General features: G+C 38.1%; 1 protein-coding gene and 1 long non-coding RNA gene across 15 annotated transcripts in view; one reads left to right on the plus strand and one right to left on the minus strand.

Annotated features, from left to right (window-relative positions):
• The window catches only part of LOC109548791 (uncharacterized), a 47,055-nt gene extending 29,284 nt beyond the window's left edge, over nucleotides 1-17,771 (minus strand). The window contains exons 1-2 of the long non-coding RNA XR_002174938.3: nucleotides 17,497-17,771; nucleotides 4,977-5,127 (exon numbers count right to left, since the gene is read on the minus strand). This is a non-coding gene — a long non-coding RNA (uncharacterized lncRNA). The remainder of the gene's footprint in view (nucleotides 1-4,976; nucleotides 5,128-17,496) is intronic.
• Nucleotides 1-20,522, plus strand: part of ICA1 (islet cell autoantigen 1) — a 145,140-nt gene that overhangs the window by 81,716 nt on the left and 42,902 nt on the right. For all 14 annotated transcript variants that reach the window (XM_019927926.3, XM_019927976.3, XM_073809681.1 and 11 more), the window contains one exon: nucleotides 20,389-20,514. In XM_019927926.3, coding sequence (XP_019783485.1) covers nucleotides 20,389-20,514 — 126 coding nt within the window. The remainder of the gene's footprint in view (nucleotides 1-20,388; nucleotides 20,515-20,522) is intronic.

The following is a 20,522-nucleotide window of genomic DNA, read 5'->3' on the forward strand; positions in this document are numbered from 1 at the left end:
CCACAATGGGTGTATCAATTTACATTCCCACCAACAGTGCAAGAGGGGTCCCTTTTCTCCACACCCTCTCCAGCATTTATTGTTTTTAGATTTTTTGATGATGGCCATTCTGACCGGTGTGAGATGATATCTCATTGTAGTTTTGATTTGCATTTCTCTAATGATTAGTGATGTTGAGCATTCTTTCATGTGTTTGTTGGCAATCTATATATCTTCTTTGGAGAAATGTCTATTTAGGTCTTCTGCCCATTTTTGGATTGGGTTATTTGTTTTTTTGATATTGAGCTGCATGAGCTGCTTGTAAATTTTGGAGATTAATCGTTTTCAGTTGCTTCATTTGCAAATATTTTCTCCCATTCTGAGGGTTGTCTTTTCGTCTTGTTTATGGTTTCCTTTGCTGTGCAAAAGCTTTTAAGTTTCATTAGGTCCCACTTGTTTATTTTTGTTTTTATTTCCATTTCTCTAAGAGGTGGGTCAAAAAGGATCTTGCTGTGATTTATGTCATAGAGTGTTCTGCCTATGTTTTCCTCTAAGAGTTTGATGGTGTCTGGCCTTACATTTAGGTCTTTAATCCATTTTGAGTTTATTTTTGTGTATGGTGTCAGGGAGTGTTCTAATTTCATTCTTTTACATGTAGCTGTCCAGTTTTCCCAGCACCACTTATTGAAGAGGCTGTCTTTTCTCCACTGTATATTCTTGCCTCCTTTATTCAGTCTCTGTTTGATGGCTGCTAAACTGATCTTCCTTAATTCCCCATAGGAGACCAAGAGCTGAAAAAACCAAACTCAATCTTTTAAATCAGTCTGTTCAGTTGTAGCTTCTTTTCTCTGTTTCCCCTTTCAAGGTTTTAGGAAAGCTATGGTTAGAGGGTCTAGTGTATCTTCAGTGCACATTGGAAAATTAGGGAAATGTCACTGCAAGTCCCTGTACATGCCACTGTTGTTATTTGGGGGACTATTTCTTGAAGACATGAGTGGTGACGCAGGCAGGGATAAACCATCCAGAGATATGATCTCCCTTGTAGGGATTCTCATTTACCTTGCCAACCTTGCGGTGACAGTGGGTTTCTCTCAAAAGGAGCTATATAACACAAAGTAAAAAAATTGAGTCATAACACACCAAACAAAAATAATATTTTTAAAGATAAAACATTTCTAAAAATAGGATAAATCCTGAATACTACATCTGCTGGTTATTCTGGAAGAATGGTCTTCTTTCACTGTAATCCTTTAATTCATCTTTTCATTACTTTATGTTTTACCAACAATAAAAATTAGGAAGAAGTATAATAACCATACCAAAATTTCAGGGACAATGAGAATTTTGTTAATGATTTCACTTTGGGACAGCCTAGTGGTTGGTCTCTATTTACTCCAGTTTTCAAGGAGGAAAAGAAAAGAGTCCATTCTTCTGCTCTGCCCAGATTTCATGGTAATTCCTTCAAGTATTTATCAAGCAATTAATATATGCCAGGTACTTTTATCTTCAAGGCTCTAAAGATAAAATGTGAATAAGGCTGTTGCCACCCTTGTCTTCATAGAATTCATAGTGTAGTAGGGGAGACAGACAATAATCAAACAGTCAAAATGCAGAGTCTCGTGCTAGGATAGAGGATCTGAAGGATTTTGTTGAGGCACATAGCAGGGATGCCTAATTTTGTCTGGTGGGTCAGGATAGGCTTCTTAGAGATATTATGATTTAAGCTGAAGACTGTTAGTATAGTTAGTAGCCAGGTGAAAAGGGGAAGGAGAGAGCAAGGATTTTCCTGGCAGAGTTGTAAGGTGTTTGAAAGCCCAGAAGAGGGTGAAGAAGGGAACAGCACAGCAAAACAAATGAAAGAAATTTGACTGGAGCATTAAATTTTTCTAACATAAGCTATGCAAGTAGCTAGTGGTAACTTTAATTTAGATAATAGAGAAGTAGGTTCAAAGAACATTGCTTCAGTAATAGCTACGCTCAGATATGTTCAACTCTTAGAAAATGAGACTTTAACATTTAATCTTCTAGGTAGTTTTCACTATACTTATATATTTATTTTGCCTTTGAGTTGTGCTCTTTTTACCTCTTAAGCAAGGTGATGTGAATACTAGTAATGCCTCACATTTCTTGATTAAGCACTGTCTTATTTTCTTAGCCACATTTAAAAACTGAAAATGACAAAATCCTAAGAATACATCTAACCAAAGATATTCAAGACTACCTTACTAAAACTATAAAACATTGCTTAGAAAAGTTAAAGCAGACTTAAATTAAGGGAGGGATATGCCATGTTTATGGATCAGAAGACTCTACATTGTTAAGATGTCATTAACTCTCCAAATTGATCTTAATTGCAACACCAATCCCAATCCCAATAGGAAATTCACAGAACGATTATAAACTTATATAGAAATACAAAAGACATAGAATAGCCAAGGTGATCTTAAAAAACAAGAACAAAGCTGGAAGACTTACATTTCTAGATATTAAGACTTATTATAAAGCTAAAGTAATTAGACAGTATGGTTTTGACTAAAGAATAATTCAGTAGACCAATGGAACAGACTAAATCGTCCATAAAAAATGCACACATATATGGTCACCTGATTTATGTCAAAAGCATTACTGCAATTAATTAGAGGAAATAATGGGCTTTTTAATAAACGGTGCTGAGACAGTTAGCTATCCATATAGAAAACAATAAACCTGACCCCTACTTCATATCATATCACAAAAATTAATGAGAGATCATAGACTTAAAGTCCAAAAATAAAAAACTATTTCAGAACAAAACCTAGGTAAATATCTGAATGACCTTGGGGGAGGCAAAGAGTTTTGAAACAGGATGCAGAAAGCACTTAACCACAAAAGAAAATAATAAATTGTACCTCATCAAAATTTAAAAAGTCTATGCATTAAAAGATACCATTGAGAAAAAATAAAGACTGAAGAAGATATTTGCAATACATATATCCAAAAAGGGACTTAAAGAAGTTATATAAAGAAGTTATACAAGTCAAAAAGAAAAATATTAACTACCTAGTTGAAAATGGGCAAAAAATCTGAAAAGGCACTTGAAGTTATCAAAATTACCAATACAAATATGCAAAGGTATTTACATTATTAACCCTCAGGGAAGTGAAAATAAAAATCCACCAAATGGGGCTTCCCTGGTGCACAGTGGTTAAGAATCCTCCTGCCAATGCAGGGGACACGGATTCAAGCCCTGGTCTGGGAAGATCCCACATGCCACGGAGCAGCTAAGCCCGTGTGTCACAACTACTGAGCCTGCGCTCTAGAGCCCGTGAGCCACAACTACTGAGCCCGAGTGCCACAACTACTGAAGCTCGCGCGCCTAGAGCCTGTACTCGGCAACAAGAGAAGCCACCTAATGAGAAGCCCGTGCACCACAAGAAAGAGTAGCCCCCGCTCACCGCAACTAGAGAAAGCCCCGCGTGCAGCAATGAAGATGCAACGCAGCCAGAAACAAATAAATTCAATAAATAAATTAAAAAAAAAAAAAAACCAAGTGGCTAAAATTAGAAGGACTGACAGTCACAAATATTAATGAGGATAGGAAGCAACTGGAACTATTATACATGGTGGTTGAAGTGTTAACTGATAGAAGCACTTTGTAAAACTATTTGGCGTTATCTACTAAAAATAGTATACTTCTGGGCAAACACCCAAGGAAAATGAGTGTTCATGTAAAATGCATATACAAGAATGTTCATAGCAGTGTTATTCATAATAGCCCCAAAGTGAAAACAAACCAAATGTCCATCAGCAGTAAGATGGATAAATTGTGGTGTTATTCATTCACTAGGATACTACAGAGCAATGAAAAAGAATTAACTATTACTAGATTGCAATATATGGATGTATCTCCTGAGCATGAAGTTGAGTGAAAGAAACTAGACATCACAGAATATGTAGTATATGCTTGCCTTTATGTGAAGTTCAAAATCAGGCAAAACTAATCCATGGTGTTAGAGGTCAAAATATTCTATTTTTGAGGAGGTATTGCCCAAAGTGGAACACAAAGGAGCCTATTGGAGCGCTGAAAATGTTCTATATATTGTTCTGGGTGGTACTCATGTGGGTATATACATATTTACAAGTATATGGCGGTATTAGCTTCATATTTTGCACTCTCAGCTATACCTCAGTAAAATAGTAAAAAAAAAAAAAAAAAAAAAGAAGCTGAAATTAAGGAGTTTGGGGAGAGGAAGGGAAGAATAGAAGCACAGAGCATACCTGAAAGAAAGCAGAGACCGAAATGAATTTTAGTGACAATTATTTATAGACAGTTTAAAAAGAAAAGGACCATTTTAATGAGGGATGTCTTTTTTGTTTACATATCCTACTTTCTAATTTCCTCACCATTTCAAGCAAATATCTTCCAGCCCTAAATATCAAGAGACCTCTTTTATATAAAAATATGAAAAATGACTTTCTCCCATTCCAAGGAACATATATTAAGCATTTGGGAGCTAGTTTGGGTAACTTGGGCTAAGAGCATCAGAAGTTCACCAGAGCATCATCTAAGGCTTCTCAGTTCTAATGATAAAAAAGCACTGAAGAATTTTCCAGCAATTTCAGTGTTTTCAAATTCACCCCCCCCAACACTTAGCACACTCCCCCCAACCCCACCATGGTTGCTTTAAAACATTTCTTTAAAAATTCAGTGGCACCAAAATGAATTTTTGAACACTTTAGTAATTACCTGATATTATTGATGACATTCTTGTTGATGATCAAAATAGTAATGGAAATAACATATCTTTGGACAGCTGACAGTTGTCTATGGGACTAATAGACTTTAACCTGCTTCCAACATTGTTTCTAGCATCTTGGCATTTAACTAACCTTTTCTTAAAGCCATGCCTATATTAGGTAGAATAGCCTAGGCTAGGCTGTGGTACAGAGAAACACCCCCAATTCCGTAATTCCATGGCTTAAGCCAAGAAGCATTTTTTGGTTTTGTTTTTGCTCACCAAATAGTACTGGGCAGGTGTCCAGGTTTTTGGAATGGCTCTTCCTCCAAGTTGTTTATGGACCAGGCTGACAGCAGCTTTGCAGTCCTTAGGTATGTCTCCAGTGTCCGCTAGATGTGGACATCCCAGTCATCCCAAAAGGAGACAGAGCCTGCAGGAGCACATGTAGAAAGGCTTTAGGCCAAGCCTGGAGATGGTGCGTGTTACCTGTGCTCACATGCTGCTGGAGAGAACTTTGTCCCATGGCCACACCTATTTTGAGGGGAGACTGGAAACTGTAGAAGGGCACATGCATACTGATGGACAGCTGGCAGCCTCAGCCACAAGAGCACGTGCCCAACAACTGAAAATCTGAGATGTTCTCAGACCTATAACAAAAGGAATCACCATTGACCACTGACACAAAATGCTGATGAATTAGGTGTGTACAAAGAACAACAAAACCCAAGTTTTCCAGAAGAGCTGACCTAGAAAAAATTGGAATGAGGTGATTTCCAGCAGGAAGGAGCAAAGAAATGCTACAGAAATATGTTAAATCTCAACACAGAAAATGTTTTAAAGATTTAGACTGATGCGAAATTGAAGGAGCTGGACCAGCTCCCTTCTTGGCATACAATTACTGTGACAATGTCTTCTTCTTAAATACACACACACACACACACACACACACACACACACGCACGCACGCACACACACACACCCAAAGTGAGAGAATGTTAGTCATCAGACTATAAAAGTAGAAGCCACAGACCCAAAGCGTGTGATGGTATATATTACTATGCACCAGGTTAAAAACAATTTATTTGACTAGCATTTTTAGCTCCTACTATCGGTACCAGGGTAACATAATCAAGATATGGTCCCTGCCACAAGCTCCCTGCAGAATATAGAAGAATATAGTCAGTTAAAATGACAATGACCATGCAATGTGATGTGTCCTGTGAGATAGTAGAGGTGTATAATAAGGTGCCATTGGTGCCCCGAAAGAGGAGCGTCTGCAGTCAGACTTGGGGATCCCGCTGTGCTTTCTAGAAGAGGTGGCACAAGCTGGATTGTGAAGGGCCAAGAAAGGAGAAGAAATATGACATCAATGGGAACAACATGTGAAGGGGAAGAGGATGAAACCACTTTACGAGTTGAGAGATCACACTGGGAGAAACGAACAGTTTGGAAGGTTTGCTGGAGAAAAGAATGAGAAAGAGAGAGAGGCAAGGATCCGAGGCAGATCACAAAGGATATGTATGCCGGTTACAGAGCCTGGGTTCACCCTCGATGTTCTGGGGAACCAGTGACAGTATTGTTCTTGAGACGGTCTTTCCAGGTTGCCCTGAACTCCCAGCTCCACCACACTTTGGAACTCAAGGGCAGCAGAATGTCTACAAAGAGAGAGGATTGATCTTTTTCCCTTTTCACTTTATCCAGGACCTACAACAGAGTGAATTAACACGACCCCTCAAACAAGGTGGTTCTTAGCACATCAGTTCACCTATTGATTTAGGAGTTGATTTGTGTTTCTGAGTTATGATTACTTACAGAATCATCAATAAGTATAATAAAAATATACTGTAATATGAAGTACAAGCAGGTTTTAGCTTAGGCAGACAAGAGACACAGGCAAACTTGCCAGCCTTCACGTGGCACATAGACATGAATAAATGATCCCTAAAACAGTAGTGAAAAGAAAAGGAATAATGGCATATGTTTAAAACCTCAATAAAATACAAAAGTATCAGTGGGATAAAGAGACAGTAATATAGCCTTTTACTGTCTCCTGAAGTGTGTGCTTCTCAGATTAGAGAGAAATTGATAAGGCGGGTGTACTGGGTTCTGTCTTGTGACCTGAGTTAATACTTCCACTAATGACCTGAAAGAGGAAGTGAAGCCAGTCGGTTAAATTTTCTGATGACAGAATTGCTTTCTTAAGTTAAAAACAGAAAAAAAAAATCACCAGCTGAGCAAACATTAAGACACTTGGGATTATACAGCAGAAACTACACACCATTGTAAAGCAGTCATACTCCAATAAAGATGTTAAAAACAAAACAAAAAAAAAGACACTTGGGGCAGTGTGATAGCTAACTAATCTGAACTATATCTGCATGTCGCAAATAACATAATTGTGAATCATTTTAAACATATTTATTTCAACTTGCCAAGGGCTTGAGAATAGAAAACCTTTTACTCTTTGATTCCTATGTGAATGAATGTATTGCATAGTGAGTCATGGTTTGTATTTTAAAACAAGAAGCCAGAATCACAAACTTTTAACATGCTAGATTATTTTGATGTAATGAGTTGACAAGGAAAATAGAGTAGTAGGTGAAGTGCTGACATCGCATTTTGGGTAATATACAGTTAACCTAACTGGTTTGAGATGTGCTACAATTAGGAAAGCAAAGTGATTTGGTGAAATGAGCATGGACTTTCACATCCTGCCCCTCCTCTGCTCACAAGTAAGCTTGGGTGAGTTACTTAATGGTTCTGAAAACCAGCTTCCTTCTCTGTGAAACAGAAACGAAATTATGGTGTAGGAGTGTTGTGAGAATCAAATGAGAATATGTGCATGTGTATTATACCTAATCAGTGAGTGGTGGTGATAGTGGTTGAGGAAGAGGGATGGTGTCTGGGAAAGTCTAAGGGTAATTGAGCAAACAGAACATGTTATACATATTACATAGTGGGAGGACAAGGCCTGATGGTTCACTCCTTCTGGTGTCCTCCCTTTATTCATTCGTTGTTTTGTTTACCTGCTACCTGGAGGCATGTAGACTTAGCCTTATAAAATTGAATAGTGTAATTCTACCCTCATGCAGCTTACAGTCCAGAGGGTGGCTGGGCCTACACGGGAGCAGGTAGCAATTACCATAGTTTTGGGTCCTAAGCCAGTTTGCAAAGTGCCTTGATTATAGAGAGGAAGAAGCTGTTAACTCAGCTGAGGAGCATTCCAGGAAAAGGTTCTCAAAGGAGAAAACCTTTGAGTGGAAACCATAAATGTGAGCACGAGTTGCCATGTGCACCACAACGGGAAGAGGGCTTTCCAGGCAGAGGAATCTTGCAGAAGGTGGGGGTGGGTTTGTCTTGGTGTAGCTGGAGAACGGCAGCTCTGTATGCCCAGATGACATGGTGCCTGGGAGGTGATGTGGGAGAGGAGGCAGATGGGCTGCAGGCTGGCAGGCAGGGTATGGGTGTGGAGTCTGTATTTTATACAAGACGAGACAGCATCCAACCGAGGCCATGTCCTTACCTTTCTATACTTACTGGCTGCTTGGTTTTAGGCAAATTACTTTGGACCTCAGTTTTTTCTTCTATGCAAATGAGGATAATTTTGCCTACTTTGAAGAACTGCAGTAAGAAGCATTTGTAAAACACTGCCCTCCGGAAGTGTTCACTCCCTTTTCTTCTCCTTACCCAACTTGGAACACATGATCAGGTGAAATAAAAAAAAGGAGAGTTAAAACTCTCTTCCCTGGAAATTCAAAAGAGTGTAGACTGTGGTATGTATCTCTACTTCTCCTGAATCTTCATTGAGATAACTACTTGATGAAAGCATTCATCCAGTACTTTATACATTCCTAGTACAATATTTTATACATTTGTATATAAAATGTATATTTTATACATCACCCTGAGGCATTGGTGTGCTCCACTCTCCTAGGTAACTTTTATACTCATGATCAGAACATGTTATAAACTTGAACTTGTGAAGAGCAGAGTAGTGAAGAAATTGGCTTTTTTTTCCTATTAGTATCTGAAAAGAAGTATCTGAATGAAAGTGTTCGTGTAAATGAGTTGAGATTCTGTCAGCCACATGTGTGCCTGTCCTAATTACACAGGTGGATCCAAAATTGTTGTCTTGAATTAAGTTTTATTAATTCATGTAAAGGAAATGCTAGCTAAAAGATTCAATTTTATCTGTAATTTCAGCAATAATGAAAAATCTTAAAATTATCACGGCTTATTTATTATCCTGAATTGTTAAAGTTCAAACTGCATGCTTAAGAGGAAATGAAGTAAGATGACAACCACATCTTCCTTGTTTTTGGCAAAATACTGCTTATTAACCGCCCCAGCTGCAGCATTAAACATGTACAGATCTTCCTCAATTTACATTGGTATTATGTCCGAATAAAATCATCATAAGTCGAAAATATCATAAGTTGAAAATGCATTTGATACACCTAACCTACCAAACATCATAGCTTAGCCTAGCCTACCTTAAACGTAACTAAAGCATATAACTTATGACCACAGTTCCTTGAACAAGCCAAGCACACAGCAGCCCTGGTGCCTTTGCATCCACCATTGTTTCTGCTCAGAATGCTCCACTCCCACCCCACCCCCAACCCCATATCAGCATGGTTTGCTTCCTCAATTCCTCCAAATCTCTGGTCCAAAATCACCTCTCAGGAAGCTTTTCCCAGATTATTCCATTTAAAAGAGACTCCTCTATCACCCCTCCCAAACCCTGCAAATATATCTTTCCTTTGTTGCTTTATTTTCACCATCTAACAAACAACAGATTTACTTTTGTTGTTTATTGTCCAGTTTTACCCAGTAGAATGTAACCATCATGAAAGTAGAGACTTTATTTCCTGCTTATGCTCAGCACCTAGAACCGTAGGTACTCAGTAATATTTTTTGGGAGGAAAGAAGGGACTTAGAAGTAAGAGTGATATCAGGAAGGCTAAAATTTGGAATGATTGAGGTTTATGAAACATCCTAATAACAATAAAACTGTTGTGAGTGTGAAGATAGGCCCACTATTAGGAACAGATGGTTTAATATATTCTGTATTTCTTCTTCATTAGTAAATTTCAGTGGTTCCATAATGAGTAACTTTCCCTCATCGACTACCAGGTCAGTACAGTTTGATAGGAAAGTCAGGATAAATGTTTGGTTCTTTGTCAAAATATTGAGTTGGTTCACTGGCATTCTCTACAGGTGCCCAATGAGGTTTTTTGGTTTTCAGTTAATTTGTTCATTTCCTTGTTTTTAAGTATCATTATGAACTCAGAGATTTAAATATATTGGATGTGTTTTAATTGTTGCTGATAATACTTTATTGATGTTCAAATTGTCTCATCCTCAGCTAGTGAGAGCCTCTTCAGGTTGACTCCTGAATCCTTTTGACATGACCCTGATAGTGGTCTTCTTTGATTTCTTATACAGCATAATATTTCAGGGTCATCTTATATGTTTCCTGCCCTAACCCTGGAATCAGCCATTTCAACAAGGAACGCTGATTCCTTTAAGAGAGATATGATAGTTAGAGACCATGATCTGTGTGCTAGGGGTGCTCATTGCTTCTGAGTTAGCCACTATATTTAGACCTTTACTGTGGACAGAGCTAGAAAATAATTTTGGATGATTTAATTTTAATGGCAAAAGCAAAGAAAGCAGAACTATTAAACTCCTATTATACTTTCTCCTCCATTAAGGGAGGTGGTATTAAAACTGGAAAGGATAGAAAGGACCTCTTGAGGAAAACTTGAGGCTCAGTCCATGAAAGGGGCTAATGTGTATTAGTTGTATTTAAATAACTTAGTCACCAGACTTAGATAAATTTTGTCCCAGAAAGAACTCATGTATCCAAGCACAGAAATACTGCCAGTAATGTTTGAGAAATCAGAGATGCCAGAAATAATATAACAAGCAAATATTGTCCTATTTTAAAAGAGAATTTTTAAAACTCAAAAATTTAATATACTTTGATTCTTAATCAAATCCAGAACTGATTACTATATAGGTGGTTTTTAAGGAACTTGGGGAAAAAAATGAGATTATCCTGAAGCAGAGTGGATTCGCTTTAACGCCAGACTAATTCCAATTCCTCTTACTGGTAATATTATTTAAGTCTCATATAGTTCTCTATAGATAAAATGGAGAAAAGTGAGTTAGAGATTGGATTTTTAAAAAAGCAAGACAGAGCTGAGAATAGTCTCAGTACTCACTTTAAATATAAAGATATAGCTAGGTTAAAAGTAAACAGATACATTAATATATGGCCTATAAATTCTGATCAAAAGAAATCTGAAGTGGCCACATTAACCTTAGACAAAATAGACTTCAGAACAAGGACTATTAACAGAAATAAATATAATCTTGACTAAATGTGGTTACCCGAGGAATGGAGGTCAATTTAAAATCAGTCAATGTAATTTACTAGGTGAATAGACCAAAAACAAACCATATGATCATCTCAATGGATCCAGAAAAAGCATTTGATAAAATTCAATATCCATTCCTGATAAAAATTCTCAGCAAAATAGGAGTAGAAGAGAATATCTTCAACTGATAATGGGCATATATGAAAAACATACAGCTAACATCATACTTAATTATAAAAGACTAAACACTTCCCCCCTGAGATAAGGAATAAGGCAAGCATGTTTGCTCACATCAACTTCTAGTCTACATTATCCTGTCCAGTTCAATAAGGCAAGAAAAGTAAATAAAGACATACAAATGGAAAGGAAGAAGTTAAACTGTCTATATTCTCAGACAACATCATATATATATACATAGATCTGTCTACATAGATATATTATAGAGAGGGAAAATCCTGAAAAATCTTTCAGAAAAAGCTTTTAAAACTAATCACTGAATTTAACAAGGTCACAGGATATAAGATCAAATTACAAAAATTAACCCATATTTCTAGTAATGAACAATTAGAACTTGAAATTTATAGAAATTAGAATAGCATCAAAAATATGAAATACTTTGCAATAAATTTAACAAAACGTGCAAAATCTGTGCCCTAACATCTGAAAAACAAAATGTTAAAAGAATGTTAAAGATCCAATAAATGAAAAGATATACTATGTTCATTTGTCTGAAGATACTGTTAAGATGTCAATTCCCAGTAAATCTGTAGCTTCAGTGCAGTGCTAATCAACATCCTGAAGGCTTTTTTGAAGAAATTGTCAAGCTAGCCCTAAGATATGTGTAGGAATATGAAGAACCTAGAATAACTGAAACAATTCTGAAAAAAATTGTAGGACTTATACTACCTGACTTAAAGACTCATTATAATGCTACAGTAATCAAGACAGCATGGTATTAGTATAAGGATAAACATATACATCAAAATTATAGAATAGGGAGTCCAGAAATAGACGCACACATATAATGGCTTGTTGATTTTTGCCAAAAGTGCCAACCAAGGCAATACAATGGGCAGCTGGACAGTTTTTCAACACGTGGAACAGTTCGATATCCACATGTGGGGAAAACAATATCAACCTGTACCCATACCTCATATCATACAAAAACTAACTTGAAATGGGTTATAGATCTAAATGTAATAGCTGAAAATACAAAATTTCTGGAAGAAAAAGCACAGGAAAAAGTCTTTGTGACCTTGAGTTAGGGAATGTTTTGGTAAAAACGGCACAAAAAGAGAAACTAGGTAAAAGAAAAATTTGGTAAATTAGATGTCATCAAAATTTTAAATGTTTTATCTTCAAAAGGCACTTTTAAGAAAATGAAAGGCAAGTTTCAGGCTTAAAGGAAATGTTTTCAAACTTATGTCTGATAATGGATCTATATTATCCATATAGAGAACTCATAACTCAGTAATAAAAAGACAAACCTAATTTTTAAAAATATGCAAAAGATTTGAATAAGCACATTACTAAAGATATATAAGTGGCAAATAAGACTTAAAAAGAATTTCAACATCTTTAGTCATTAGAGAAATGCAAATTAAAATTATAATAACTATGACTACACATCCACTAGAATGGATAGAACTTAAAAGACTGAAAATACCAAGTGTTGAAGAGGCTATGGAACCCATGGAATTTGGATCATTGTTGGTAGGAAATGCAACATGATATAGTTACTTTGGAAAACAGTTTGGCAGTTTCTTATAAAAGTGAAGTTACAGTTACTGTATGATCTAGGAATCCTATTCCTAGATATTTGCCCAAGAGGAATGAAAAGCATGTCTACACAAAAACGTATGCTCAGATGTTTTATTCAAAATAGCCTAAAATTGGAAACAACCCAAATGAGTATACAAATTGCGCTGTATCAATACCATTAAATACTACTCAGAAATAAGACAGCGCACACTGTAAATACACGTAACAACATTGATCTCCAGGGGGTTATGCTGAGTGAAAGAATCCAGTCATAAAAAAAAAAACTAGACTACATTGATATGAAACTCTAGAACTAAAGACTAATCTGTAGTGACAGAAAGCAGATTCGTAGTTGGCAGGGGTTGGGACTTGAGGGAAGGAATTGACTGCAGTGGAAACTTTAGGGAGCGATAGAAATGTTCCATATCATAATTCTGATGGTAGTTGCATGATTGTACACATTTGTCCAAGAACTCATCGAGTTGTACACCTAAAATTAAATCTTACCTCATAAATAAAGCTGATTAAAAGTGATGAAGGGTAAGCTGGGGTGAAGTGAGAGAGTGGCATGGACATATATACACTACCAAATGTGAAATCGATAGCTAGTGGGAAGCAGCCACATAGCACAGGGAGATCAGCTCGGTGCTTTGTGACCGCCTTGAGGGGTGGAATAGGCAGGGTGGGAGGGAGACGCAAGAGGGAGGAGATATGAGGATATATGTATATGTATAGCTGATTCACTTTGTTATAAAAACAGAAACTAACACACCATTGTAAAGCAATTTACTCCAATAAAAATGTTTTTAAAAAAGATTAATGTTTACCCTACTAAAAACTTAATTAAACCTTAAAAAAGAATGATGATGATGGTGGTGGTGGTGATGCTAGTGGTGGTAACAGTGCTGGCATCAGCTTCTAGGCACAGAATGAAACAGATACCCTCTCTGCATATTTTTCCTCTAGAATTCAGGGAATCCACTGACCACCGTGCACCTAAGGGAATTTGATGCACTGGTTTCTTTCCACTTTGTTGAGGAGTCTGAGCTAAAGAGCCTTAGATTTCTGATAGAAGTACTATTCAGGCTATGTGGCTTGGGAGTCTCCCTATGCCTACATCTAAATTGATAAGTCCTGCATAGTCGATTCCTGAAATGGTACCTGCACCTATTGTGCATGTCATAGACTTGGAACACTGTGAGTTACATGGTCAATGGTAGATCAATTACCCTGTGTCCCATGGATTAATGTAAAGAGCATCAATTAGAGAACCAAACACACCTGAGTTTGATTCTAATTTTTATATATCAGTTAAGTATCTAAGTCGTGATTTCTTCTTCTGTAAAACAGGGATTTCCCCCCTAAAAAATGTATTGCATGTAATAGGTGGTATATGAAATATGGGAAGGGTTCTCTGTTTAAATAAATTTTAGAAACCCTGGAATAATCAAAGTTAAAAAAGGATCCTTATCATAGAACCTTTCATATGAATTTCCAAGAAGGCAAAAGTGAGCAGCCTGTATTAGTGCTTGGTTCCGCATAACAGAAACTTGAATTAATTGAGGCAAAGGGAGAAATCTCATGTGACCGTAGGAAGGGCAGCAGGATCCAGGAATTTGAATGCGACTAGGACTCTGTCTCTTCTATGCTTTTCTCTATATGTCACCTTTATTCTCTCAGACCAATTTTCTTCATACCACAGGAAATTCAAATGCCACGACTTCCTGCCCTTAGTGCAGGAAGTCCCTAGAAAAGGATTGAGACTTATTTTCTCTAGTTCCAAGTTAAAAAATCCTGAGGAAGGGCTCTGATTCGTCCAGCTTGAACCAAGTGCCTTTCCCTGAATCAGGCATCCATGGTGCCTTGTGACTGACTCACCTTGGGGTAAGGTGCTCATCCCTGGGCCAGTCAGTAGGAGTGGAGGGGTGGTCTATAAAGAGCATACCAACAACCCCCATTTAAGCCACATTATTAGAATAAAGAAAAGGAACATTTTTGAAAGGAGGGTGAGGGTTTTGTTAAGGGAAGACCAAAAATAGCTCCTACAGTCTACACGTGGCTGCCCACACACATGCATGGTGCACACCCAGTCACTTATACATACTTCTGTACGTAATACAATGTCAGAATTGCTCCTGCCGTCAGTGGATAAGTATAGGATAAATCAGGTCCAGTAAAATGACTCAGCAAGATGTTTGATCATCTGACCCTCTAGAGGTCTTAGTATGTTGGCCTCAGAAAAAACAATCTTCTTTTAATGAAACCAAACATCTGACCTTCTGTTTTCCAAGGGACTTCAGATAGGCTAGACTTTCTCTTGTGGCACCTTCCTAAAAGCCAAAAGAAGTAATTCGTGTATTCTCTGATCTTAACATTTTTTTCTGAATGCAGGATGCATAGATAGGGGTGAATAGATAAGTTAATTAGGGAGGAGTATTGAGAACTGCTTGAGAAAGCAAGCCAAGAATCCTGATGTGGCCTGAGGTGTCGACAAGAACTGACATGAGTAGAATCACCTGGTGGAAAAGGAAAATTAGACAGTGATACTGGGCTTGGGGTGGTCAGATACATAGGAGTCATCCTCTATACCCCCAACGTCTAACCCCTCACCAGGTCCAGTCTGTTTTACCTACTAAATATCTCTCCAGTCAGAGCATTCTTTTCCATATCTAGCATCACTACCCAAGTTTAAAGCTACCATCATCTCTCCCCTTGACTCTAGATCTATCCTCATCTATTCTCATCTCCCTCCACACACTGCAATGAGTGATCTTTTCAAACTGAAAATAGGGTTCTATCTCTTCCTTGCTTCAAAGACTCCAATGTTTTTCCACTGCTTCTAGGATAAAAACTAAAATCCTGAGCACACCTCCAAGGCCCTGAGATATGCCCCAGCCCACCTCTCTTGCCTCATCTCACACCGCCTTTCTGTTTGCTCTCAGCAATCCAGCTGCACTAGTTTTCTGGGGCCTGTCTTATTGCCCTCTACCCCAGGGCCTTTGCACATCCTCCTCCCCCTGCTGGAGCTCTCTCTTCCTTGCACAATTAACCATGCTCAGTCCTTCAGAAGAGAGCTTGAGCACCACCTCCCAGAACATACTCTTGTTCAGATTTCTTGGTAAATCATTCTTATGGAACTGTGTGGCTTTCCTTCTGATCACCTCACTCAGTTTGTAGTTATTTCCTCACTGCTATGAAAATGCCCACTGGACTGTCATCATGAGGCCTCCATTTTGTTCACTGTTATCGGCACGTGGAAGATACTCAGTATATATTTACTAAGTGAATGGATAGAGGGAGAGAGGCAAATCCATCTTCTAGCAGACAATGTAAAAGTAAGAGTAAGATGGGGGGGTGTGGCTTTATTTTACTTTTAAAGGAAAGAAAACACTAGGAAAAAAATGCAAAGCTACTCTCAAATTATTTGGTTGTGTAGTAATATGAAGACTTTTCCCACTGAACGGAGAAGCCAGCTTGTACTGAGTACGAATAGCTTTGGCTTCATCATATGTAATTCAAGTTGGGGCTAAGAGGTAGAATTTCAGGTTATGACGAGTAAGTACAGAGAAGTGCCCTGTAGTTTTGGCACACAAGACATTACTCCTTTCTCTGGTAAATTGAATTTCTGCAGCCTTGGGAAGGCAGGACCCATGCTAAAGAGGGTCAAATATATGTGATCATTTCCTAGAGCTTGGAGAATAAGAGAACAAAGCTGGGGCAACAGGAGTAAAATTAAGAAATAAAAAAAGATACATTTATTTGAAGATTTTTTTAAAGAACCTTGAAAACTACAGGAGCTCCTCAAGATGTTTCTGTAATTGAATATAATTTATTTGGGATTGAGAGGAATAATAATCAAAACATTTTTTACTTAAGTGCATCTGGAAGCATATGAAATTAGACTCTTGATGGTGGCCTGTGCGCGCCTGTGTCCTTGGTGTTTTGTCCTCGGGCTGCAGACTGGAAATGTGTTTTAGAGAACAGACATGGAGCACAAAATATTAAATGAACTTTGCCGTATTCAAAATGCCCAACAGTGTAACATCCTCCTTGTTTGGCAGAGAAAGGGCTCAACATTTGGCAACTCAGCAGTGCATTAAGTATTTTAATAATCATTGTTGACACACAAAGCATATGGCCTTTCAGAACTCACTGGGTCAAGTGCTGAAGTCGTCTTCTAGGTTCCTAAAATTACTTTACAAAATTCAAACAAAATTAAATTAGGGCACATTTCAATGTATGTTAATTCATGAGTTTTGTGTTATAAGCAAGGGAATTAAGTTTTCTTCTAGGATAAAAGAATATCTATGAAAGAATTAAGTTTTCTTCTAGGATAAAAGAATATCTATGTGTAACTGATTATGTTAATGTAAAGGAAAAAGCAAAATTCACATCCCCACAGAAAAGTAATTTGTATCTAATTAGAAAAATCTAGAACCTCCGCATAAGCAGGCCAGCCTCATGGCTACCTTGTATTTACTATGTACTCCTATTCATGCCTTAAGACTCACCTCAGATATCCCGCCATCTCAGAAGCCTTCATTGCCCCTTACTTACCATTTATATGTTATGTATATGGCCCCAATAATGCTATGAAATAAACAACTGTAACACTCAATGGCTTAAAACAATAAGCATTTCTTATTGCTCACCGGTCTGTGGGTTCGCACATCAGTTCTGGTCTCTGCTGGGCTCACCCGTGAGCTGTGGGGAGGGGAGAGGCTCTGCTGACCATGGCTGGCCTCCTTCACATGTCTGGGCATCAGTTTGCCAAAGGCTGATCTGCTGGGACCACTGGGCTCTCCTCCTCGTGTCTCTTGCATGCACAAGCCTCAGCACCTCTCCAACTGGCCAGCCCAGGCACATTCTCAGGTTGACCTGGGCATGTTCTCACGGCAGTCTCAGATAAGGGAGGGAGAAAGTGTAAGCATGCTGGCATTTTTTCCCCCAAGCTTCCAGTTTCATCACATTTGGCCCATTGACCAAAGCAAGTCACATACCAAGCCCAGTGTCAGAGTGGGAGGAGACTACAAAGTTACAGGGCTAAGGGTGTGGATACTAGAAAGCCTGTAATTGGGGTTTTAATGCCATTGATCAAACACCCCTGCCCATGCCACCCCCAGCATTAATCATTCCCTTGTCTGTGCTACCTCTGTCTTCACTCTTAGTTCTGTTGTTTTGCTTTTCCCATTGTATTATAATATAGTTGCTAACTTATCTGTCGTCTCTAAAAGACTAGGGGGTCCTTGTGCCTCTGTGCATTCATTCTTAAGTATTTATTGACCGCCTGCTATGTGTCTCATTGCTTTACAGACCTCCCAGCGCCAAGCACTGGTCCTGACACATAATAGGCACTAATGCTCACTAAGCACGTGTTGAATGAATGCATACATGAAAGCTCACACGTGTATTTATCTCCTCCCCCTTCAGAAGGAAAGGGTAAAGACAGATGCCTCTCAGGGTCCCAGTTGAGGAGTTCTTCCTGGCTTGAGCAACTGGTGAACCAGTGGGGACCTGCAGTTAAACTCTCAGCTGCTTAAACTTCTTGCCCTGCACACTCTTCCACTTCTCCCTTCAGGAACTTGGGTTTTCTCTTTTGTATCATCCCTATTCCTCTCAAAGGAGGGCAGAAAATCACTGATACTTAACACATCCTAATTCTTTTTTTAGTCTGCACACCCCAGTAGCTTTCCCTAGAGTCTCTCCACTCCACAGTGAGGAATGATCGAGTTCTGGGATTTATTTAAGCTTACGGTGTGCTTTGAGAGGAGCTGGATGGCTTCATTTGCTGGTATTCCAAGCTCTGTAGACCTAGGAATACAGAGGAATTCTTAGGTAATGCTTTACACAGCTACAGAAACAAGACCCTATTCATATAGGGTATTAATTCTGTCGATATGGTATTAAATGTACTGCCTGATTATTTTCCAATTCCATAGAAGCCTACAGGAAACCTTGTGCTTCTGGTTAGAATCATAATTTTGAGCTTCTTGATTTTGCAATGGTTAGTGGAAGTCGTTTGGGGCCGCAGAAGAGCGTGGCTTTGGAGTCAGGCAGGCTAATCTAGAATGCCAGCCCTGCCTGTCAGTTACTTCCCCTGATGAAGCCTCTTACCCTCAGCCATCAGAGCGCAATAACAGAGGCTAACAGAGAATAAAGCTGGCATGTGATGAGCGAATTGTATTAATTGTTCACTTGTATCGATTGTATAATATTAATTTTGAATTATATCTATTGTTGAATTGTTTTGATTATTAAATTGTTACAAATGATAACAATTGTGTCAATTGCTACTGTTACTGTATAATACCCTATAATTTTAAAAGCTGTGAATATAAATTATTAGTGGTAAAATTAATATATTTTAAATCAAATCATCTTCATGTTTATTTTTATTAAAAAATAAAACTATCACTTTTAAGACTACTTTAAAAGTTCTACTTTAAAATGGTACTCAGGTACTTTACCTTTAGAAATGGTCTGGAAATTTTCTTGATTCGGTCACCAAATATATATTCAGCACCTGCTTTGTACCAGGTCGCCAGGTGCCTATCATATAATGGTGATCAAGGTAGACATTGTCCTCGAGTCCCTGGAGATACCCACCCGAGGTATCCTGTGATGAAAGAGCTACCATTAATGAGTCAGCATTATTCCCAACTCCCAGTTACCTACCTGGTAACTACAACTGCATGAATTATCTGAGATAAATTAATATGTGACTACCTTTCCCTGGTTAAAATAGGATATAGTGATGCTTCAGGTTAGAGGAAGGGGAAATTTTGATTCCACTATTTTTAATGTAGCTGTATTAAATTTTAAAACTTTCTGTATTATTATCAAATAATATGTAGAATAACATTGCTGAATCTTCCTGACCTTCCCTCCATCCCTGAATTACTGCATGGCTTAGGGATGGATGGAGGATTGCTGATGTACATATGCAATAATAAAAAGTTGAAAGTTTATCAGTGGGGATAGTGTTTTAGGCTGTGTCACAGTTCCCTAGATTGGATCTCGGAACAGAAAGAAAGGACATTAGTGGAAAAGCTGGTGAAATCTGAATAACATCTGTTGTTTAGTTAATAGGATTGTATCAGTGTTAATTTCATATTTTTAACAAATGTATCACGTCATGTAAGATGTTAACATTAGGGGAAGGAGAGTGAGGAGTACGTGGGGAATTCAGCTTCAAAGAACCATAGGAAAACAGTAAGGCAAATATTATCCCCTTACCACCCTACGTGTTTCCAGACTTCTTCCCACTATGGTCAGTTTGTGAATGCCTTGAGAGGAGAGGAGTTCTACCATTCGACTGAGAAAAATACTAGGATGGTAAGTCTGCTGTAAAATCATGATATACAGTACTGTCGTTTAGGTCCTTTGGAAGTAAAGAATGGATATTGTAGCATCTTCTCACTTGCCTGGAATTTTCAAAGGTGTTTTCTTACGTGAAAGAGTTAATCCCGCTATTGGTGTTTTCTCACTGACAAATTTTAACCAAACAGTTTGAGTGGTTCAGAGATTCTCTTTTACTTTCATAGGTGCAAACACAAGTTCGCCTTGCCAAAAAAAGCTTTGACAAATTGAAGATGGATGTGTGTCAAAAAGTGGATCTTCTGGGAGCGAGCAGATGCAATCTCTTGTCTCATATGCTAGCAACATACCAGGTAACCAA

Source organism: Tursiops truncatus, chromosome 9 (genome assembly GCF_011762595.2).
Source record: "Tursiops truncatus isolate mTurTru1 chromosome 9, mTurTru1.mat.Y, whole genome shotgun sequence".
In the NCBI taxonomy this organism is placed as follows: domain Eukaryota; kingdom Metazoa; phylum Chordata; class Mammalia; order Artiodactyla; family Delphinidae; genus Tursiops; species Tursiops truncatus.